Raw genomic sequence first — 24,274 nt, 5'->3', positions numbered from 1 at the left:
CTAAAAATAAATAAAAAAAGAAGATATAGGGGCTGGGATTGTGGCTCAGCGGAAGAGTGCTCACCTAGCATTGTGAAAAATAAAGATAAAGGCATTGTGTTGTGTCCATCTACACCTAAAAAAATAATAAAAAATATTTTAAAAAGAAGATATTATTTATTGAGCTGATATTCTAAGGAATATCCCTTAGTTCACCTTTGCAGGGAATGGCTTTATGTCTTCTTTAAAGGAAAGCTGGGTGTCAGCTAGCATGTTAGATTTTCCCCGACTGCTCAGTAACATCTAAATCAGCCCCACATATTACCTGGGATCTATCACAAGTACAAAAATGCTTTCTTAGAATGGAAATTATTTCATCTTCAATCACGCCTATTGGCTTGATAATGTTTAAAACAGCCCAGAATACCAGAAAAAATCGAGTTTTTTTCTAAAGCCCATTTAAGACAGGAGATGAAAAGAATTTCTATAGTTTAAAAACTATTCTGATTTATGTAAAGAGATTTCTCTCTAAAAAGGCTAGCAAGGTTCAAGGACACTTTAAGACTAAGAATTCTATTTATAAGTTGGTTTTGTAAGTTCTCATTCTAAATGAAGAAAGGCCTATATTTTTAATTAACCTTTTTTTTTTTTTGTACAAATGTAAAAACTAAATTTACATTTCATGGTAAATTTCACAGGCATGAGAGCTTATTTCAAGAATATATTCCATGTGCCTAACATTGTAAATTCAAAAAAGCCAATCTACCATAACGTGTTTAATGTTAAATATTCTATCAAATACAGATTTGAAACTAAACCATAAATTGTGGGTAATTTTTTTGAGGTGCTGGGGACTGAATTCAGGGTCTTACATATGCTGGGCAAGCATTTTACAATTGAGCCACAGTCCAAGCTTAACCAGTTTTAAAATCGAAATAGGTATATGTATTTGAGTGGTTTGAAAAAAAAATTCTTAAGGTTTCTTAGTTTCAAAAAATATATTTATTTTTGGTTGTGGATGAACCTTTTATTTATTTATTTTTATGTGGTGCTGAGAATCGAACCCAGTGCCTTACACATGCTAGGCAAGTGCTCTACCACTAAGCCACAACCCCAGCCCCTGAAAAATTTTTTTAATAATACAACAACATTAGTAACTATCTTTATTCTCAAATTGATAAAAGCATTTTACATATTTTAGAGTATAAACAAATTAAGTGCTATGCATTTTGCTTATAAAGTGACAAAGTATTTCAAGCATTATACAATTTAATTTGTACAAAAAGTAAATTTTCAAATAAAGCTTTGGTTAGTAGAACTAATCATGTAGTGTCAAATGCATTTTCCAAGTTAAAAAAAAATCCACGAGGCACAAGTATTTCTTGTACAATCAAAGCTTTTTACTATTTGGTAAGGTGGAGGGGGAAATACTACAATAATTGCTTTTAACTTTCAAGTCCAGGTGAGTCTTTTTTATTCTCATTTATATGTGACCAAAGGGCAAAATATCACTTTTGAAAAGCATAAGTTATATAGAAAATAATTTTTATTTCATTCTTAGGAAGGTCATCTATTTAAAGATTGTTAGCTTCCATTAATTGTCAAAATACTTTCTAAAAGTCACACTACTGAAAAGAGCCATTTCAAGCATTAATGTATTATTTCATTAGGGGTAAATGGCTTCTAATTTCTCTTAGGAGGGGAGTATCTACTACACTATAGTACCCAGAATCAAAATTTATATTGTATCTAAAACTAAATACTAAATATAGCCCAAAATTTAGTATTTATACAGAGTCTATAATGCATGGAATTAACTTTATTCATATTAAAGTAATATAAAATGCTAACTTAAATAATATAAAATATTAGTTTAACCGAATTAACAATCACAAAACTGTATTTTTCTATTAAAATTTTCCAGTTCACTGAGCACTGTTTACTCAAATATAAGGTAATGAACTTAAATATATCCTTTTTCATATTTTCTATTTATGCTCAACTATACACTAGTGCTCCTTTAAAAAAATTCTAGTTATATTAACAATATAATTCCAAAATGGAAAGATAGGCCATCACTAAAATTCACTGGAGACTAATATTCTTTCTTGGAAACAATTTATAAAACATTTTAAAGTCTACCTTTAATTATTTCAGCTTGGCTTTTTAAAAGTAGATAAGCTTTTCATTTCAATTATAGTAAAATACTTCAAAACTAGTTTAAGCAAACAGGCAAAACCAAAGAGAACTGGTAAAGCATTCCTTACTTTACATACAATGCCTCAAGTGCCACAAACATAGTAACATATCACAAGAGAACTTTATATGATTTAGCTGATTACAGAAAAAACCTAGATTTATACAAAGCTAAATACTGTCTACCTTTTATATTCCACTTATTTCCTTTCAGTTTGATCTTGGCTCTGTGTGTTATCCTTCTATAATAACCACTGTGTGACATTTATCAGTTTTCTAAGAGTTCCAATTACTTATACATCTTTTTTTAAAGAGCTTTGAAACATATGAGAACATTCAACCAATCTTTTTCATTAGATATGGATATATCCTACATTTTTCTCACAAAATGCTCACTTTCCTGAGCTATATTAAACACCTTATAACAGGTGTATGTATAACTGAAGATCCTAAAATGTCAAGTTTACATTTTTTTAAAAAATGCATAGAGAACATTTCGGAAAACCTATTAGTACTTGCTTCTTGAATATTATAATACATAGGTTTTGTTTCCTTCAGACTATGAACTGTTTAATCTTTACAAATGGTTATTACTTTCTAATCTGAAATCAGGTTTTTTTTTTCTTCACTTAAATGAGATTTGATTGCTAACAGACTAAAGAAACACATGGATTTTTCTGACCAAAACTGATTTATAGATCTTCTAGTAAACAATTCTCACTGAAGATATCAAATTTCTGTGCCACAAAATAGAATTATATCAGAACTACAGCAAATAAACTTTATTATAATACAGTTGCTTGAAGTTAAGGTGCTTTTCATTATGCCCTACATTATGCAGTCCTTACCAAGTAGGCATCATATCTGGAAACCATACCCTACCAAGATGCTTAGATACTTCCCAATGAATCTGCTCCAAACTATACTTTTGGTCAGGAATTAATACTTCTTCCATAATGGATAACTGAGACAGGCGGCCACCACACATCTTCACAAACTCAACAAAGGCACTACATGAGACTTCACATTCCCCTAGTCCAATAGCTGACAAATTTTTGCAACGTTCTGCAATGCGAATTAACTCTTCATCAAGTGGCCGTAATCCATTAGCACACACTACTAGTTCAACTAGTCTAGGGCATGTCATTCCCACACGGCCAAGCACATCTTTGCTTACTGATCTCCCAAAGTAAAGATGAGTGGCAGGTATCTCATAACGAAAAAATGGGTCAAATTCTTCTTCATATAAAAAAAAATACATCACTAAGTTCACTTTGGGTGAATGTTTGATGAAAGCATCCCAGCTGCTCTTCTGAATAGTATGGAAATGTGTTTGTCCAGGATTCTCACTGACTACATCAATGCGCAAATGTTCTAATCGCACATGTTTTTCAGAAGACAGAGCAAGTAACAACTCATCACTTAGTAAGTGGTAATTCAGGGCCAATTCTCGTAAGCCATGACACTGATCAGCCACACAAAGGATACCTTGGAAGGAAAAAAAGGTAATTATTTGCCAGTATTTGTACAAGTTCATCTGTTCAAAAATTTTATCAAATACACTACACAGCCCACAAAATTCTGCCTGGTTTCCCTTACCACAAAACCATAGTTTAAAAAATCAGTTGGATTATCAGAAAGTCAGTCACATTTAAAAGCTAGGATTAATTTTATCTGTAAGAACTTCTAAGTCATAATGAGGCTCATGTGTCAACTCAGCAAAATTTTAAAATAACATTTTAAAAATACAGTTGCATTTATCTTATTAATGCATGTATACTGCCTTTTTGTTTTTTTTAAATACCATTAAACTTACAGGTTGAGAAAAATTACACAGTCACTGCAATAGAGGCCAAAGAACATTTTTTTTTTGAAACTCAAAACCTAATCCTAACAAAGAAACAGGATAAGATATAACCATATAAAACATTTATGTAATCGAATAAAATATTTGCAAAGTAAAATTCGATCAAATGATCAACAATTTGTGAATAGTAATAAGCTTATCAAGTTTCTAAGGAAAAATATTGTTATCCTTAGATAAATTAGTCAAAGATAATCAGAAAACCTCCCAGTTCAAATGAATGGAAATCTAGATTAGTTATGACTTTTGAAGTTCTAACACCCAGAAAGTAGTTCCTTAAGTAGTTCCCTAGACTCAGGGCACAATGATTCGCCCAAAACTATTACCCTAGCAATAGGTAACTTTACCAAAGGTATCAATATTTGATACCCAAACTTGCTTAGTATAATAATTCTGTCCCCAAATGTCACCCTATACTACATGATAACCCACACTCAATCCATTTCTTACGCTTAGACAAGAGGGATAAGAACAACCAAACATATCATACTTTCATCTATTATTTATTTTACAAATATGTAATAATAAATAAGTTATTCCACAAGTACTACAAAAGAAATTAGAAACCTAGATATTATTTCTATTTTGGTGTTGTGGCAACTAACTAAAGATAGCAAAGCTGGAATACAAACACAGGCTAAGTTACTCTAAAAGTTCATGCATTTAACTATTACTTAGAAAGTGAAAAGACAGAGGCCATCAATAAGTCAAAACTTAATACAAGTGGAAGAAGATATGTAAATAGAATCAGAAGAGATAAACTCAATCACTAATATCAAAATTACCAGAAGAGGGAGTTGTGGACCTTGGCAGTGCATTATTTTTACTATTCAGCCACTGCCAATTTCTTTTCCATAAGTAAATATACCCTGATCACCCAAGGTAACCTGAGCTCATCTCTGTTCTTTGCAATACCAAAAAGGCTTGATATCAAGGGAAAACAAGCATATGGAAAATTGGAAAGATGCAAATAAGAGAAACTTTTGAGATACCATCTAATAACTACTAAAACAATTGTAAGCAGCATAATTCTAAATATGGTCCCCAAGATTCCACATCCTAATCCTTAGCATCTGTGAATGTGATATCATATTCATAAGTATGCTATCTGGCACAGTTGGCCTTATAAAATAGAGATTATCTAGATAGATCTAATATAATTATAGGAGCCCTTTCAAAAGCAGTTTATCCTGACTGGTTGCAGAAAAGGAAATCAGAGAGATTCAAAGCAAAAAGGGAATTAATTAAACATGTTATTGATGGCTTTAGTATATGCAGGCAGCTCCTAAAAGCAGAGACAGACCCCAAGCAACCTCCTGTGAGTGGCCAGAAAAGAAATGTCTTATAACCTCAAAGAAATGAGTTCAGACAATTTGAGTGTGAAAGTAAAATTTTCCCTAGCACCTCCAGATTAAGAGCCCGCCTTGCCCAACACTTTAATTTCAGCCTTTTAAGACCCTAAGTAAAGAAGCCACCAGAGCCCTGCATACTATTTTGCCTTACAGGATGGAGCTAATAAGTACGTGTCAGGATAAGCTGCTCTTTTTGTAGTTTGTTATGCAGTAACAGAAAACCATAAGAAGTTAAAAATGTTGAAATATTTAACATAACAGAGACAAGGATAAAATAAAACTGGTGAGCTAATACAGCTCAATATAAAAAGAAAAATAACCTCATTAATAAAGGATTAATAAGCAAAGGATATTTTTCCACAAATGGCTGATAAGCACAAGAAAAAATACTCAACATCAAGTGTCAGCAAGAAAATACATATCAAAACCACAATGAAAGACAACTTCACACCAACTAGCTAGGATGGCTACAATTTAAAAACAAACAAAAAAGTGTGAGGATGTGGGAGAGTAATGTAAGTTGGTGTAAAATAGTGCAATTGCTTTGAAAAACAATCTGTTAAGTTCCTCAGTGGGTAAAAAGAGTAACTATATGATCCAGTAATACCAATACAAGGTGCATACACAAATGAAATTAAACAATATGTACACAAAAAAACGAGACATGAAGTTTCACAGCAGCATTATTCAATACAGTCAAAAGGTGGAAACAGTTGGATTCGGTGGTGCACTCCTACAATCCTAGCAGCTCAGGAGGTTAAGGCAGGAAGATCACAAGTCAAGGCCAGCCTCAGCAATTTAGTGAGGCCCTAAGTAACTCAGTGAGACCCTGCCTCAAAAAAATAAAAAGGGCTGGCATGTGGCTTAGTGATTAAGGGCCCTGGGTTCAATTCCCAGCACATCCCCCCCTCAAAAAAATAAATAAATAAATAAGATGGAAAACAACCCAAGTATCCACCAACAGATAGGTAAATGTGGTGGTATGATGTGGCTTACCCATACAAAGGAATATAAGAATAGTACACAGAAATAAAAAGAAACAGAAGTTCCAATTCAAGCTACATCATAAATGAACCTTTGAAATGTTAAGTGATAAAAAGATCACATATAGCCATGATGCCATTTATATGAAATATTCAGAAAATGTTTATCTACAGAGATAAAATAAATTAGTGGTTTCCCAGGACTGAGTGGGATTCAAGGTTTTAGGGAGTGAGAGCTAAGGGATTATGTGGTTTCTTTTCGGAATACTGAAAATATTCTAAAATCTACAGTGGATATAATGGGTACACTACTCATCAATATACTCTGAATCAGTAAACTGTACACTTTAGTTGAAACTGTATAGTAGGTAAATAAGGTTCAATAAAGCTGTCAGGCCAGGGTATTATTAAGTAATATTAATTAATACAACTCATTTGGAGGGAGGGGGCATGGCAAGAAGCATTAAAACAAACAAAACTAGAACTTTTGACCTGGGACTTTTTCTTAAAAATTTTTCTTAAAGAAGAAATTCATAGAAGCAAACTGCTATGTGCCAACATAGTTAATTACTTTTTAAATTACAGCAGAAAACTAGAAACAAGTATCCAACCTTCAAAGAACTACAATACAAATGTTGGCTTATCAACCATGTAGAATACTAAGTGACTAAAATGTTCACTAGCTCAGCTGATAATTAAGTATTTTATTGTCAAGCACTGGTGCTAGGATAGCAGAGCTACCAAAGGAACAAGTTATACTTACCTAATAGGAATAGTGAATAATTAAACAAGGATGTACTGTGAAGCTCATAACAAGGGAATCAGAGAAGATTTCCCAGAATAACACAGTAAGATTGAAAATATTAGAATGAAGGCTGTGAAAATGGAGACTGGAGAAAGAAAGAAAATCATATTTCATCTGAGAATACCCAGACATGGAAGAGAGCACAAGCTTTCTAAGAACTAAAGGAGCTCAAAACATACTATGCAAGTAAAAGAATATCAAAGGATGAATACCAATAAAGTAAGGGCCAAATCATACCAAACTTGAAAGCCTAGGTAAATAATTCAGACTTTTACCTAAAACAAGTTTTAAAGAAAAGTGGAGGAAAAAAAAAAAATCAAATGTACATTTTGAAGAGATAACTCTGCCTGTAGCATAGAAATAAGACTATATAATGGCAATGCTACAAATTAGGAAATCAATTAAGAGGATACTACTGCAAAGATTCTGGTGGTCTAGACTACAGCTGCTAGAATGGAGATGGAGAAAAGTAGGATTCAAAGGCATATTTTAGTGATGGAGTCTTGTTACCAGATCTTGGTAACTAACGGATAGAAAGTATAGGTAGGAGGGATCAAACGTGTGCTCCTGACAACTAGATGGATACTACAATTTACAGAGATAGCAAAAAGGGCAGAGCAAGAGATCTGAAAAGGGGGAGAAAAGGAATTCTTCAGTTTGAAGTACCAATGAGACATTCTAAAGCACTGGGCTATCAGCAGTTTTAACACATAGCTCTGGAGTTCCAGAGAAACTGAAATATAAATTATTAACATAGAACGTAACTGAACCCACAGAAAATAATGATATTGCCCAAAATTTTAGAGAGTACAACAAAAAAGTATCCAGTACAGAATACAATGAAACAGCAAAATTCAAGAAATGAAAGAAAAACCATCAAAGGAAACTGTAGACACAATTAGAAAACAGGAAAATCTGCAGTATGATATGAAAGAAACAAGTCACTAGTGTCAAATTAGTATCTAGAGGTAATAAATAATTGTAACAACTGTATGAAAATGGAAAAAAAGTTTCATACAGTGTTCAGTAAAAAGTAGAATAGAAAACAGCCCATAACTTCAACTTAGAGAAAAACTATCCAAATAAGCCAAGTAGAGACAGAATCTATAGAAATATGTTAAATTTTAAGTTACCTTCTGTGGTTATATATGTCAATTAAAAAGCATTACAGATGGTCTTTTTCTTCCCTTCCTTATGGAAAAATTATTCCAAAATACTATCTGAACTAATATGTATAACTAATGAAAATAAATGAACATGGGAAAATAGCAGGATAAAGAGAATAATGAGCTTATAGTTTCTCAGAGAAAATAGAGACTCAAAACCTCTCACGTAAGTGTGGGCAAATGCTACTAAATGTTTACAGAGCTATGGAAGAACACAAAAGTAGGGGATCTAAAACAGAGAGAAGAAGGGGATTAAAACAGGTAACACTTGAGCTGAATTTTGAAGACTGCATTCGAGTTGGCTAGGTTAAGATGCTTAAAAAAAAAATAATAATTAAAAAGTATTCCACATGTTACAGTGTTTGGACTGACCACAAAGATAAAGAACTGTAGTTCCACAGGGTTCAAATAAAACCCACATGTGAGTGAGTAGCAATAAAGATTAAATAAAATAGGGACCATAAAGGGGGGGGGGGGAGATCACATAGGAAGTAAATGTTAAACCTATTCTTTTTTTTTTTTTTTTTTTAGTAGAACTGGGGATTGAACCCAGGGCCTTGTGCATGCAAGGCAAGTACTCTACCAACCGAGCTATATGCAGTCCTGTTAAGCCTATTCTCAACTTCTATTTTATGATATTCTCAATGATACCTCAGAAGTGGCAGAGACAACTAGGAAAATACAATAGTACATCTAGCCATCCCATCACCAAAACCCCACTTGTGGAAAATTTGGGAAAATAATATCCAGCCAAGAGGGAGTCATCTCCTTGGGAGAATATGGAGCTTTAGTTTACAATATAGCTAAAGTTCCAGAGGGATGGATGTCAATAGTGGGGAGGGTTCAGGATGAAGCAACAGAGAGTAATATGAAAATCACATTTGTACTTTTCAACACAAAGCCATTTGGAATTTAAATAATCTCAAACTGAACAATGTAGTAATGCTTAGGAAATTTTATGTAAGAGAAATTAGAGCTCTTATAACACTATTCACATATTTGATGGGTTCTTGGCTCTGAAATGGAACTTGGAAAAAGCATTATCTTACAAAATATAAGGCAACCACTTAAGTACAACTCTTCTTCCTCTACATAGTGAGAACAGCAGCAATTATGTGGCTGTTCTGATTCAAATTCTACCCTATTAGCTCAACTATAACTAGAGAAAATTCTATTTTATCTCCAGAAATACCTCAGTCAGATCTCATGTTGTTCTGTCTTCTTTTCTTTGTAAAATTTATTTATATTCTAGCATATGCTATACACAAATTGCCAAATAAACTGAAGGTCCATGTAGAGGCTACTAACACTATAGAATTTATGCTACTGTATTATGACACTAAAAATATTCTTATGCAGAACAAACAGTCCTACCCAACTACATGTGGGTTAATAGAACTACCAAACTATTAAACATAGTTTTCTTCAATTTGATGAACAAATCAATACATTTAACTAAAATATACCTGGCAAGAAATACAACATACCGGCTGGAGAGACATGAGGACAGCTGCTCATCTTCAGTAGCTTGAGCGTATCACTATTGTTGGCCACTAGTACTTTGAGGGATGGATCGTCTACTGGGGTATCATCTATTTTAAGTGAGGACAGGGATTTGGAGTTTACAAACACAACTGTCAGTGCAGAGATAAAGTGAGACTGAAAAGCAAAAAAAGATTAAAACACTGTTTTAATTTTTAGAAAAGACAACTTAGGGATTTCTCTATAACATCAGCTATGATTCATCTCAATACTAATGATATATTTCAAAACTGTTAAAGGGTTAATACTTTTATACTGTTATTGGAAGTATGATAAAAAGATGTGACTACCATCTTTGAGCAGAGCCATTTTACCTGTGAAAGATAAATGAATTCCAAGCCTCAGGATGTAAATCATGGTAAGTAAAAACAGGAATTATGGAAACAAGAATAAGGATACTTCTTGCAAGACATGGTGGTGCATGCCTGCAATCCAAACAACTCAGGAGGTTGTGACAGGAGGATTTCCAACTCAAGACCCTCAGCAACTTAGCAAAACCTTGTCTCAAAATAAATGACAATAGTAACAAATAAAAACAACAAAAACCTGGGGATATAGACCAGTGGAAAAGTGTTCCTGGATTCAATCCCCAAAACCAGCAGCAGCAACAACAACAACAAAAGAATACTTCTCAGACACTTTACTGTATCTGGAAACCCTACTTTAATTCCACACTAAATTTAATAGTAATGTCTATTAAAATAGCAATAATTATTGGGACAATCATTAAAAATTAGTAACAAGTTCAAATCTTGACTATTTGGAATATGGAAGCTTAAAATTTAATTCTAAAACAACCAAAATCATACTTAAATTTTATTTCAAATTTAAGACACCCTCAAACATGTTAAATTATCTAAAACATGATTTCAAGTCTCTTACTGAATTTCAATGTATTTTATCCACAAATATGCTAAATGAGTATATTTTATCCTATGCATGTAAATAACTGTTGGATACAGAATCTGACCAAAAGGAACAACTATAGAAAACAGAAATCAGAACATGTAAAGTATGTGAGTTTAAATAATAGCTGAGATAAGCTATAAATCAATGGACAAAGAATTTGGGAGAGTAAAGAAAGAAAGGCTAATACACACTCTGACAAAATTCACTACATAACCAATTTTACTCTTCACCTAGCTTTATAAATTCTGTTCAGCAGTGATAAAGGATGAAGGCAGGCTAACAGAAAAAAAATACAACCAAATACTACCTTGCTGGTCACAATCTATAACTTACTTTTCTCCTCTATACTGCTAGAATTCTGATTTAAGTAACTTAAGTGTTAACATCTTTCTCCCAATATTTTTATATCAAACTCACCTGTATCTTGTGCAATAACATTTGTTCATCAGTATGCTCATGACTGCAACACTGACCCCTTTCACCATTGCCCTGATCTAGCTATGGACAAATATATTTCTTCAATACTCTTTTCAGTTCTCTTAGGAATTCCAATATAGAGCAATACCTATTTCAATTGTTTCTATGAAAGCCATATAAGGAAAAGAAGAACAATATAAACATCCTTAGGCCTGTTTAATAAGGAAAGAACCAGTTCTAGCTACATCAGTAGTTCTCAGATTAGAGGTTGGGGATGTTGCTCAGTGGTAGAGCACTTGCCTGGCATGTATGTGGCCCTGGGCTCAATTCCCCAGTACCACACACATACACAAAAACCAGTTCTCAATTTTGTACTAAAATTTGCCCAGTGAAAACCCCAAGTATTAAGAAAAAAAATTCAATATGCCTTATGGTACTGTGGTGTGGGTGTGTGTGTGTGTGTGTGTGTGTGTGAGAGAGAGAGAGAGAGAGAGAGAGAGAGAGAGAGAGAGAGAGAGAGAGAGAGAGAGATAACACGAATAGTATGTGTTTTCAACCATGGCAGGTATATAGAAAAAAATCAATTCAGAACACTTCATTTTCCATGTTAAATGAAGAGGGTGGTTCTATGTCATGTAACTCAGTGTTACAGCAGTGGTTCTTGAACTATCTTTTTTTATCCCTAGTACTGGAGATTTAACCAGAGGCACTTAAAATTGAGCTATATCCCAAGCCCTTATTTTCTGAGGCAAGAGCCTGGTAAGTTGCCCTGATTAGCCTTGAACTTGTAATCCTCATGCCTCAGCTTCAAGAGAAGGGATCACAAGTATGCACACTGCATTTGGCTTCATTGAACCATCTTAATAAGAGTCATGAGGACTATTTACAGAAAGGAGACTTAGCATCACTGCAAATTTAGAATAGGGATAGAAATCCAAAACTTATACATAATTAAGTCTGAGAAGCAGTGATTTAACTCATGTACTTAGGATCTCATAATGTTAAAATAAAGAAATTCTCCTCCCTTTCCTTTATTTAACCAATGAGGAAAACATTTTATCTCCAAATGTACAGACTTAATGAAAATTAAAAAAAAATAATAATCAACGGACTGGGTATATAGCTCAATGGGAGAACACTTGCCTAGCATGCATGAGGCCCTGGGTTCAATCCCCACTACCACCAAAAAAAGAAAAAAAAATTAATCAAAATTTTAATATAAACTGGTGATACATCTGGTAATGCTATTCTCTTGGAACAATCAACTGGGTTATAATATGCATTCAATTTAGTAATATTATTTCCTGAATCATTCTGGTAAATTTAACTACTAGGTGTTTTGAAGAGTGTCTAGATTTTGGTTTTTTTTTTTTGATTTTGGTTTGTGGTGTACTCTAAAAAGAAAACTTTCAAATTATTTTTGGATACCAACCTACTGAACATTACCTGACATAACTTAGGGGACTTTAGCAGTTACCCTTCTAAAAATGCATGCTTCTTATTTTTCTATTTTAAGACAATGGTTATGGAGAAAGACTATCTCTATATACAGGGCCATATTAGAGCATATAAATAAATATAAACATTTAACTCTTCAAAAACAATGTTTTCTTTCAGTAAAGTAAATTAATCCAAGCTGTACTGATTCTCACTTTGCTCAAGGAACAAATCCTTTTTTTATATTTATTTTTTAGTTTTAGATAGACACAATATCTTTATTTTATTTTTATGTCGTGCTGTGGATGGAACCCAGTGCCTCATGTGTGTTAAGCAAGCGCTCTACCACTTGACCCACAACCCAGCCCAAGAGCAAATCTTAACAGAACATTTGCCAGAAGTGTTTATAAAGGTAGGCTATCCTGGCTCCCAAGTCTGGCACTCTCAACTTTTGATTTTAATCTCATCGATATGCTCTGACCACCCAAAAAGGAATATCTATATTTCCCTTTACTTTGACATGCTTGTTTCTCAGTTTTACTTTCTTTCAAGCACTTCCTAGAGAATTTTCTGTAAATGCATTTACTCTTTAATTACAAAGGATTTTTAAAATAGTATTTCTTAAAATTCTAAATAGTAACTGTTTTTCCATTATATATATATTTTCTTATTCTCTCACTGTCAATTCAAGAAATGGTAAGGCTTTCACTGGATTTCTCAATAACAGCTAATAAAATAAAACCAGCAGATACCTTTGGTAAATCCATAAAGCTTGGCCGAGCAGTTGAAATAAGTCCAAGTGTCTTTAAAGAGCAATTAACAAGTTGCGATAATATATCACAAGCTGCTTCAGCTGATTCTTTGCTGCTGTCCACCTTAGGGGGGGGAAAAAAAACCCTTTAACCCATGCATATATTTACATTTCTCTCTGTTTATCTTCATTTTACAAAAGCAAGAAAGTTATTGGTTATTGCACTACAGTCGTCTATCTTCCCCTACAACTTCAGCCTTTTGAGTCCCTCTAAGAAATTTATAGTTGCAATTGTCGAGAGAGTTTTTTATATAAGATACCTATTTAGTTGATACCTAAGGTGATCTATTCCAAACTTGATAAACTGATGAAACAAATCAATTTATAGTCTTTGAAAAATAATTATATATTTGGTAGACCATCACACAATGGATATAACAGTGTCCATAATAAATATTTCAAGGCATCAGAAACAAATGAATATCTATTAAGAATGTTCAAATGAACCATAACTTACGAATCGTCAGCAATATTCTTAATGAAAAGATGAATATAAAGTAGAATAAGGGTGTCCAAAAACTAAACAAGCGTGAAAATCTGAACCAAAATAAAAGGTAGTTACTCTCATTTATTCTTTTGCCTAGATATTTCCTGTAAGAATAGTACAGTAAAACAAACAAAAAACCCAACAAAGGATGTTAAAAAGTTAGCTATAGTTGTTCCCTAGGCTAAAAAAGCATCTTAAAAACAGAACAGTTAAAAGTAACCCTATTACTTTAATTTCCAGATTCAGACACATTACCACAAAAATGTTCTTAGACGATGGTGTAAAACCCATGTTATTATTTGCATTGTAATCTCAGAGCCATTTATAAGATTATCCTTTGGTTAGGTTTCTTTACATCAGTTCAAAAAATGTGATCCCTACATCAGCAGTATCAACATCAACATAAGAATCTATTAAGACATGCAAATTCTATAGAATAGACAATGATTGATGTATGTACATTCCATGTATGTATTATATATCAAAATGCATTCTACTGTCATGTATGACTAAAAAAAATAAATAAATAAAAATTAAAAAAAAAAGACATGCAAATTCTCATACCCAACCCAGACCATATGAATAAAAACCTCTAGGGGTGGGACCCAGCAATCTTTCTCATCATAAGCCCTCTATGTGATTCTGTTGCACATGAAGTTTAGAACAATTGTTCTAGACATCATTAACTCTAAACCTCTTTGTCTAAAATATCAAGAGCCAAGAATCCTGTGATGTGCCTTTTCTCTAAAGTGTAAACAAAAAACTATTTCCTCAAGAAAATAAACAGCCCCTAATAAAAAGGTTAAACTTAGAGAATAAATGGTTTTATGAGAGTTATACAAGGTGGATATACCTGAATTGTGTAAAAGAGATATAAAAGAATAAAGCTAACCTAGCCATCTACTGTATGGAATTTATCTTTAAGATCAGATGAGTGTTTATACTCTTCTTTTTATAGCATTTGCCATTAGAACATTCCTGGGCAACTCAAAGATGACTAAAATCAAAGGAAAGGCTTTTCAGGTCTCTTCCCTAAGCAAAGGGGGCTGAACTGTTCCTGGATTTTTGTTTGATTCCCTCACCAATCCCATGCCCTTGTTGCTAAAATTAAGACTGCCAGGTAACATCCAATTATATTTGAATCTCAGGTAAGCAAGTTTTTTAAAAATATTAAGGCTGCCTCAAAGTTTGTATGGGATGTATCCATAGAAAAATTGCTCATCAAATGGAAAGCAGTATGGAGACTCCTTGGAAAACTGGGAACGAAAACACCATTTGACCTAGGTATCCCACTCCGTGGTCTATACCTAAAGGACTTAAAAACAGCATACTACAGGGACACAGCAACATCAATGTTTATAGTAGCATAATTCACAAGAGCTAAACTGTGGAACCAACCTAGATACCCTTCAGTAGATGAATGGTTAAATAAAATGCACACACACACACATACACACTGGAATATATTCAGCATTAAAAGAGAATAAAATCATGGAGAATATAATGCTAAGTGAAGTAAGCCAATCCCAAGAAACCAAATGCCTTATGTTTTCTCTGATTTAAGGATGCTGATTCATAATGGGGTTTCGAATGGGGGACATGGGAGGATTAGATAAACTCTAGATGGGGCAAAGGGGAGGCAGGGACAGGGAGGGGCAGGAAGGGGACATGGTGGTAGGAAAGACTGTGGAATGGGATGGACATCATTACCCCCAAGCACATGTATGAAGACACGAATGATGTGATTCTACTTTGTGTACAACCAGAGATATGAAAAATTGTGCTCTATATGTGTAATATGAATTGTAATGCATTCTGCTGTCATAACAAACTAAAATAATAAATTTGAAAAACTTGAAAAAGAATTGTTCGACTATTTGATATGCACCCCCCCCCCCTTTTTTTTTTGCTACTTGTCAATCCTACCTCTAGTGACCTAAGTGCTTTTGAGCATTTTTCCAGAATGACCACAATCTACTCAACCATTCCCATCACCAAGGCTCTCCTAGCTTTTAGACACAAATGAGAGAATAAACAGGTAAGTAATCCAAGAGGAAATGACTTTCTTGGAGGGAAGATCAGCCTTTATTTAGTTAAGGTAAGAAGCTTCTAGGTTAAGAACCATTGCTTTATCTAGGATTAACTGGGAACCTTTAGCAACTGGTACATATAGGTAAATCAGGCATTCATGTGTTGTCCCTTTTCAACAACAATTATAAAAAATATTTGTTTGCTAAAACAAACAAAATTTATTATTTAGTAAAGGATTCAGAGTAAGCAGGTCCACATATTTCATTATTATTCTCCAAAACACAACACAACAAACCTCTATATTCACACACACAAAGCACTGTGATTTCTGAAAAGTATTCTGGACACCTCAAAAGTTACCCCAGTACACTATCACATCATTGCAGGGTTTCTGATATATCCCTTCCAGCAAAGAAAATAAGCAAACAGTTTCCTATGGCATTTTTCCAAGTATCATTCTTTATTTTTAAAATATATTTATCTAAACCTTTTAAATAAAGGTGTCTATGTCATCTTTAGGTTTGAAGAGCTCATCAAAAATTCATCAAAATTAGCAATACTCAGTTCCTGCTTGAAAGAAATAGCAATTAAGTTCTACTTAATCATAATATCCCTGATTTTTATTATTTATTTTATATTCCTTTTTCCTCAAATTTGTTTGTGATAACTCAGTTATAGCTTTAGTCAATGACTTATGCTTGTTTAGGAGCTGCTTTCACTCTCTGTAAGAAATTATTAATAATTCTAATGGAGTAATTAAACTTCATCAAATGTCACAAGTATTTATAATAGCTTTTAAAGTAATACAGTAACTTTGTATCTTTAAGTACATTCCCTTAAAAGGCAAATATTTTAAAGACATAGGAAGATGTTCTAAACTAGTACACAAAAGCTACTAAAAATGATTTCATTTATTTATTTTAAATGCTTCATTTTTTAAAAGAAAGATTTAAAGTATTACCTTGAAGCTGACATATTGTAAATGGTTTGAATGTCTTTTGATAATCTGTTTGATCAGCTCTGGATGTGTAGCTTTCAAATAAGATGTAGCTGGCTGATTCAATTCAAATTCGAAACATCTCCACAAGTCAGGCATGTGAAACACCTGATTCCAGTTGCGGCAAACTTGTGAAGCATGAGCCCGGTCAAGAAGAGGCAAATACTTAAATACTTGGAGAATAATGTCTTGAAGGAGATTACCCCAGTCACAAGTCTGAGAATGCTCATTTGTAGTCCTCAGTTTCTTTGATTTCTCTGTGGAACCTTCTTCAGATGAATTATCGTCACTATCTCTTCTTCCTCGCTTCATCCTATTTAGAAAAATGCATCATTTTTTTCATTCCACTTAAACTTTTGAATAAAAATAACCCCCAAATTCATTTTTCTGTCACCAAATATGTAACTGTGTTTGTATATTTAAACGAAATATGAACAAAGAACTGGATCAGCAATTCAGGAAGAATATCAAACTATAATGAAAAATATCAGAAGAGAAAAACAACTACAGTTTTACAAATTCTGTATATTTCTGGGAGATGTTTGTAAGCATTTATACCATAATACAAATGATTTTGAAACTAAACCAAGAATTTACATCTCAAAAGTTGTAGTCAACTAAATTGAATATAAAAGGGAATCTACAATGAAACTTTCTAAAAGTTTTTTATTAAAAAAAAAATCTAAGATATTGGCTATATTGACTTCTTAAGTCCAAGGCAGACCAGGGTCTTCAAACCTCCAGAGAGGATGTGAATTAAGTAGCCAAGAGATCTTCCAAAATGAACAGTCCATGACATATGCTACTGTTAGACTTTGTGACCTCTGTTAAACATAAAAAAACTCAGGCTGGGAATGTGGTCCAAAGACAGATCACTTGCTTTGAAGGCATCAGGCCTTGAGTTTCATCCTCAGCACTGCAAAAAAAAAGTAAGCAAACTCACCCCTACCACGCAATGTTTGGTCTGGAATGTGGTTTCTTCTTTCAGCATATCACTTACTACTGTAGTTTCCCATGTTGTAGTTCTGAATGACACATATATGTTTATTTTATGTTTTTTTTTTTTTTTTGGGGGGGGTATTTTTGGTACTGAGGATTAAACCCAGGGGTGTTTCACCATTGAGCTACATCTCCAGTTCTTTTTGAGGGTCTAAGTTGCTGAGGCTGGCCTTGTTCTTGCAATTCTCCTGCCTCAGCCTCCTGAGTCACTGGGATTATAGGCACCCAACACCATAACTGGCTAGTCTATGTATTCTTAATACCTTTATTCCATTTGTTTCTTTGACAGTATTTCCATAGCTAATAATAATGTTGTTATTATTCCATAGCTAATAATGTTGTTATAAGAGAATGGGCTCTGGAATCAAGTTCCCTGCATTTAAATCCTGGCTCCATCTCTCATTGGCTATGTGGCTTCAAATAAACTTCAGACTGTACTGTGCTTCAATTTATAAAACAGGTTCAAGATAAAAAGTCCTGGTGAGCAATGAAGTATTAGGCTTTGGAAAAAAGAGAGGAGACTGTTGAACTCTGATTTGGAAAAGCAGTTCAGAATTAAAAACATTAAAGCATACCACACAACAGAAACAGGTTATCAATCACAAGATAAAGAATGATCCTATTTTTGTTTTAAAATGGTGTGGGGGTGGTGTGGGATTGAACCCAGGGGAACTTCACCACTGAGCTACATCCCCAACCTTTTTTAGGTTGCAGAGACTGGCCTTAAACTTAGAATCTTCCTGTTTCAGACTTCCCAGCTGCTGGGATTACAGTCATATATGCCACCAGACCTGGCCCGCCAAATTATATGATGATTAAAAATGGGTAATGAAATTATAGGCAACTGTTTTTATTTTGACAATATGCTGTTTCTTTCTACATTTTACATATTGCTTTTAACCTCAATATCTTACCTTATAATCAGATTTTTTTTTTTTTTTTTTAGTCTTATTAGTTTGAAAGTATAGCAGGCTTTAAGCTAAATGGGATAAATGAAGACCATTCATTGGTACTCCTAGTTTACAGCCTGGAATACTTTCCGTTTGTTTCTAGAGAGCAGTGCTAACAGGGTAACAGTTGGGCTCCAACTTATTCCTGGCAAATCAGCATGGAAGAATTTCTGATCTTGTGTCTGATGAAGGATATGAATATGCATGCCTAAATTAAATATATCCCTGCACATTCTTCCTGTAACAAGCTAGCAAAATTTGTGAAAGAGAACTGAGGGCTGGAAAGTAGAAGAAACAGAATGGCAGAGGCCACTGGCAATGAAAATTAGTTCAAGAGGCTTATATATATATGCTCAATAAACTCCCTATTCCTCATTGTTCTTACTCTATGTGAATAAAGTAAGTAAATGATGGATATCCTATCAAGCAGGGGAGAGGAAGGAAGAAAACTGAATGACAGAGATGTCAAGCAAGAAAGTATTTATGGAGGACTGAAACATGTTTGAATCTAAGAACAGATTTTTTTTGTTAAGTGTGTAAAGAGGAGAGGTAGAATAATATACAATGTAATCTTTAGTTAAAAAAAAAAAACCTTCCTAATAAAAATGTCCCACTAGAGGTTGAGATAACATTATTATTATGACCCATTTTTCTGCTTTAATTTATCCTGAAGACTTTAATTTTAGCATATACAATTTGGGTCGACGAACAAAGAGTTTGCTTCCAAGGGCTTATAATTTCTCTTCTAACTGCCTAAAACTACTCACAATATTGAGACACAGATTCAAAAGAGAATGAAGGAGTCTTCCTAGTTTCTACATCTCATTACTGAAGGCTATCACCTATTCCTGGAAAAGTCTTCTAAAACCAGAATTACTCAAAAACAGAATGGTTCATTTTACTTTAAAGTATATGGATACATAAACAAAAATAAAAGGGCAATCGTATTCAAACAATTCTGAATAATACTTTTTGGTCCTAACAATAGAACCTTTCTTTTGTCTAATACTGTCCTGTTTTAAATAAAGTCTATTTCCATACCTTCCAAGTTGAGCTGGGAGAAAGCTGACAAAGTCTTTAAAATGTATACAACACTAAGGTACAGTATCTCTTGATCTAAATATAAAGATTATGTGACCACCAAAGTATATTTTAGGCACTTACTAGATTATAAATAGCTGAAAAAAGTCTGTAAACTGTCATATGTATTATGACAGTGATGCCATAATGACAGTATATTAAACAACTGAAGAATGTAAGGTCAAATAGCAATAAAAATGTCATCTGTACTATCCTCGTTTATGCATGAAAATAACAGTAAGTGCGCACCTTACTGTTATTAAACTTAAAAAAATTTTTTTAGTTGTAGATGGACACAATAACTTTATTTCGTTTTTATTTATTTTTATATGGTGTTGAGGATCAAATCCAGTGCCTCACACATATGAGGCAAGCACTCTACCGCTGAGCCACAACCCCAGCCCCTAATAAAAACTTTTAATGTTTCCAAATTGGTCTCACTCATGTAAAAATTTCCAATGCTTTCAGAAGTATTTAATTAAATTTATTTACATAAGAAACTGCTGTACAGAAAGCTAAACAATTCAGAGCATACTCTATATTCTACAAATAATTTATATCAAGAATTTTATATACCCAACTTTCAGTCAAGGTGAAACACACCTCTTACATTTGAATAGGAATAAATGTCAAAGAGATTTTCTAGAGCACCAAAACCACACCTTTTTAGGCAAGTTTACTTCTCTGCAGGGTTTCAAGACCCCACAGGATGGGTCTCTGGTCAAGAGAGCTTTTAGTGATATTATTATTACCAAGTTCCCAAAAGCAATGAAGTTAAACTAGCTGAGCAGCACAGGGAGTTAGTGAGCTACCAGCATTTCCAGAAACTCAAAGGAGTCAATTTGCTCATCAGTTAAAGAACAGAATATGTCCCCTCATTGAACACAATCTCTTGCCACTCCCTATTGGGAATCAAACCCAGGCCTATGCATTTGCTAGGCAAGATTCCATCACTGAGCTAGGTCCCCAGACCTTTTTCTTTTCTTTTTTTTTTTTTTCCTTTTTAAAAATTTGAGACAGGGTTCAGTCTGGCCTGGAACTTGCAATACTCCTGCCTCAACTTCCCCAGTAGCTGGGATTAAAAGTGTGTGCCTCAGTGCCAGGCTCTGAATGTACACTCGGTGTGCAGTAAACACAAGACCATTTGTATTTAGCTCAAAAAGTCCTATTTTGGCATTACATTCTTTTATGTCCTTTTTATATTCTACTTTGACTAATGTGAAAATTAATATGCGTTCTTTGAAATGCAAAAATAAAACAATGAAAAAGAAGCTCTCAAAATGGCAGTGAGAGCATGGTGGCAAAAATATCTAGTAGACACAACCCAGAGTGTATGGCATGTTTTATAAACAACTCAGGGATAACAGAAACTACAGTTTTCCTAAGGAGGAAAAAATAATTAAATTACCTGGGTCACTTGGACACCATTAACAACAACTAAAATCTTTCTCACCTCTCCAAATTATTGACTGGACGGCTTCCTGATTCCTGCCTGCAACTCCACCTAACCTCTGCTTCCGCTGAGAGCCAGCGCGAAGCTGCTCCACATAAGTTGACCAAGTTTTCCACTAGGATACGCGGCGGAGGAGTCCCCTCCTCCTTGCGTCACCTCCACGGATTGGCTTTCTGTGACATCTCAGGCGCCCTACCCTGGGCAGTTTGTTTTGAAATCTTAGTGCCTCTGACTTCTCAAGCTACCTGCACGGGCGCGGCCCACGCCGAGCAGAGCTCCGCCGAGGCAGAGCTCAGCTGTGTCAGTCACCAGCCTCCGCCAAAACTAATAACACCGCCCGGCTAGGCTGCACACGGCCGACGCGCACGCACCACGCCTTGTTGACATGTTTTGAAGCAAGCACCGTGGGGAGACGCCCCCAAGCAGGCTCCAAGATCTGCGTGTCGCGCCTCGCTTCCCACCCGCGCTCGCAAGGGGCGGCCCGCCCGCAGCCCAGAGCCCGCGCCCCCGGGCCGGCCCACAGTCTAACGGCGGACCCTCCCCGGACCGTCTCGCGGGGCCCCGGCCCTGCCCCTCCGCCGTTACCTGCTGCCGGGGGCGGCTTCCCCCACACACCACCCCGGGCTCCGGGGACGGCGGCGGCTGGTCCCGCGGCTCTCACATGAAGCCCCCCGGGGCCCCCGCTTCGCGCTCCCGCCGCCACGGCCCCCCGCGCTCCGCCCGCATCCGAGGCGCTGGTCCCGCGGCGGGCGCCAACGCGGCTCCACCTTTGCGGCTCTCGCTGTCCAGAGAGAAGATCTCTTTCTCAGTTCCACGCTGTCTTCCGCGTCCTTGCCCCGGGACTCCCCGTCGCCGGCCAGAGAAGCTCTCAGCGAACTGCGGCCAACGCGTAGGTCCCCTGCGCCTCGGCCCTGAGTCCAAAATGGCGCTCGGGGCTCACGGCCACGCGCTTTCCTCGGCGCGTCTCCGTCCGAGGGGGCGGGCGCGCGTCCGAGGCCGGCTCGTTCGCAGCGGGGCCGGCCTGGGCCTAGTGGAGAGGGAGCGCGCCCAGCGGAGCGCGCTCTGCGGCGGGTCCGCGCTCTGGTGACAGGAGAGACCTCGGTCTTCCCGCCCGAGACGTGATTCCCGCAGGAAGGGAAATTTTTGTTTTGGAGCGGAATGTGGGCGGGCTAGAGCTAATTAGATGCGGAGGAGATTATCTGCGGCTGAAACTGGAAAGTTTAGAGAGATGGAGCAGAAACAAGAAAGGAGGGAGTGTCTCTGGAGCCTGCTGTAATCCAGCAGCGAGTTACAACCGGCAGATCATGGTAGGTGCTGACCTGCGCACACCGCCGTGAGGCAGGCACAGCCTTCGGTGACCACGTCTGCTTTGCTCTTGGTGACCTGTGGGGTTAAATGCACGCTCTAAAAATACTGTTTACACACATACTAGACATAAAAGGTGCTTGAAAGACTGCAAGGAAATACCCCAGCATGGTGATAGTGACTTGGATTTTAGATGGTTTTTGTTTTTCGAATATTTCTATTTCTCTTTTTTCCAATGTGACTTTTTTCTGCTTTTTCTCTTCTTTCCTTTTTCTTTTTCTTTTATCTTTCTTTTCTTTTCTTCAGGGATTGAACCCAGGGGTGCTTAACCACTAAGCCACATCTCTACCACCTGCCCCCCCCCATCCCACCACCACCACCACCCCCTTTTTTTTTTTTTTTTTTTTGGAGACCCGGTCTCACCAAGCTACTTAGGGCCTCACTAAATTGTTGAGACTGCTTTGAATTTGCGATCCTCCTGCCTTAGCCTCCTGAGCCTTTGAGATTACAGGCATGCACTACCACACCGGGCTCCAATAGATTTTTATCATCAGTTATTCTTAAAAACCATGCTTGCTTTATGAAGTAAAGAGACTCCTGAAATTTTTCAAAAACAATGAGAGAGTGTAAATAGATGACTAATTATAAGAATTAGGAGCCTTTTGCAAATCAAGACATTTTTGTAACTGCTACCTAATTGACTTGTTTTAAAAGTTTAGATTTGGGGGTATTGAGTTTTTCAAAATTAGAAATGCCCTTAGGTGCAAAAATCTTGGCTTGAATTACACACCATTTCTCCACCCCTCTCAAAAATAAAAAAGAAAAAGTTTTCCATCCAAAGATGCCGTTGAACTTCTTAACCCTTGTGGGGAAAGACTGGAAGGCAGTGATTCTGAGGATCCCTCCATTTTCCCCCTTCTCCCAAGAAATTGAACTAGGAAGCCATATGTAAAATTACATTAAGATTAAATGTGGGGAAATGCTAGTGATTGTTTTTAAGGACTGGCTGTCAGATCAAGACAAACTGTTCAAACTCTCCAGCAGCATCATAAGTGGATGTACCTGAACTGCAACATTTTATTAGGTTCCTCAGTGACTGGATTGTGAGGAACAATAGGAAGTTCTGAGAAAGGTAATGATAATTATTAGAGGAAGAAAAACAAGTCAAAAATAGGCCCCTTTTCTTGAAGCTAGGTTAGCAATATAAAGGATCACTCAACCACATTAAACCATTAATGTGGTATAACACATTAATCCTTGGATAATTAAGTTCTTTAAATAAAATTGCTTAGTATTTGTATATGACTTAATATCTAAAACAAATAGGTCAACTAGTTGTGTTATGTCAGATTCCTGGACCCCAATAGACCTCCAGGAGCTGAATCCGATGCAGTCACACAAGAGTCTTTATTGCAAGCTCGAGCCTGGACTCACAACCGTTCCGGAAGCAGCAGTCCCAGGGAGTGAGTCCCAGTCCTTTGTTCAGTGAGATTTTATAGGTTTTGGGGGGA

At 35.7% G+C, this 24,274-nt stretch overlaps 1 protein-coding gene across 2 annotated transcripts; it reads right to left on the bottom strand.

Annotated features, from left to right (window-relative positions):
• Positions 1-1,129: 1,129 nt before the first annotated feature.
• Fbxl3 (F-box and leucine rich repeat protein 3) lies at positions 1,130-22,407 on the bottom strand. Of its 2 annotated transcripts, none has more exons than XM_046449472.2 (5): positions 22,044-22,407; positions 16,941-17,289; positions 13,403-13,525; positions 9,833-10,004; positions 1,130-3,663 (listed from the first exon to the last, which is right to left on the bottom strand). In XM_046449472.2, exons 2-5 carry the CDS (start codon positions 17,286-17,288, stop codon positions 3,020-3,022), a joined length of 1,287 nt encoding a protein of 428 aa, XP_046305428.1. In that variant the 5' UTR covers position 17,289; positions 22,044-22,407; the 3' UTR covers positions 1,130-3,019. The 2 variants fall into 2 exon arrangements, with proteins under 2 accessions (XP_046305428.1, XP_046305427.1); XM_046449471.2 differs by having other exon boundaries at positions 22,226-22,365.
• Positions 22,408-24,274: the final 1,867 nt, after the last annotated feature.

The sequence above is a fragment of the Marmota monax genome, unplaced genomic scaffold (assembly GCF_021218885.2).
Source record: "Marmota monax isolate L192 unplaced genomic scaffold, Marmota_monax_Labrador192_F-V1.1 WCK01_AAM20220418_F8-fsc00137, whole genome shotgun sequence".
Classification (NCBI taxonomy): Eukaryota; Metazoa; Chordata; class Mammalia; order Rodentia; family Sciuridae; genus Marmota; species Marmota monax.
Note: the sequence above shows the minus strand (reverse complement) of the source record. Positions and strands in the feature narration are given on the sequence as shown.

What these genes read in the sequence shown, in the direction of transcription:
- Fbxl3 (XM_046449472.2), bottom strand. Translation starts at nt 17,288, where the DNA reads ATGAAGCGAGGAAGAAGAGATAGTGACGATAATTCATCTGAAGAAGGT. An exon ending in GCTTTATGGATTTACCAAAG is followed by an intron (nt 10,005 to 13,402) that starts GTATCTGCTGGT and finishes TTTGCTTTTCAG; the next exon opens with TCTCACTTTATCTCTGCACT. An exon ending in TCCTCATGTCTCTCCAGCCG is followed by an intron (nt 3,664 to 9,832) that starts GTATGTTGTATT and finishes TTTCCTTCCAAG; the next exon opens with GTATCCTTTGTGTGGCTGAT.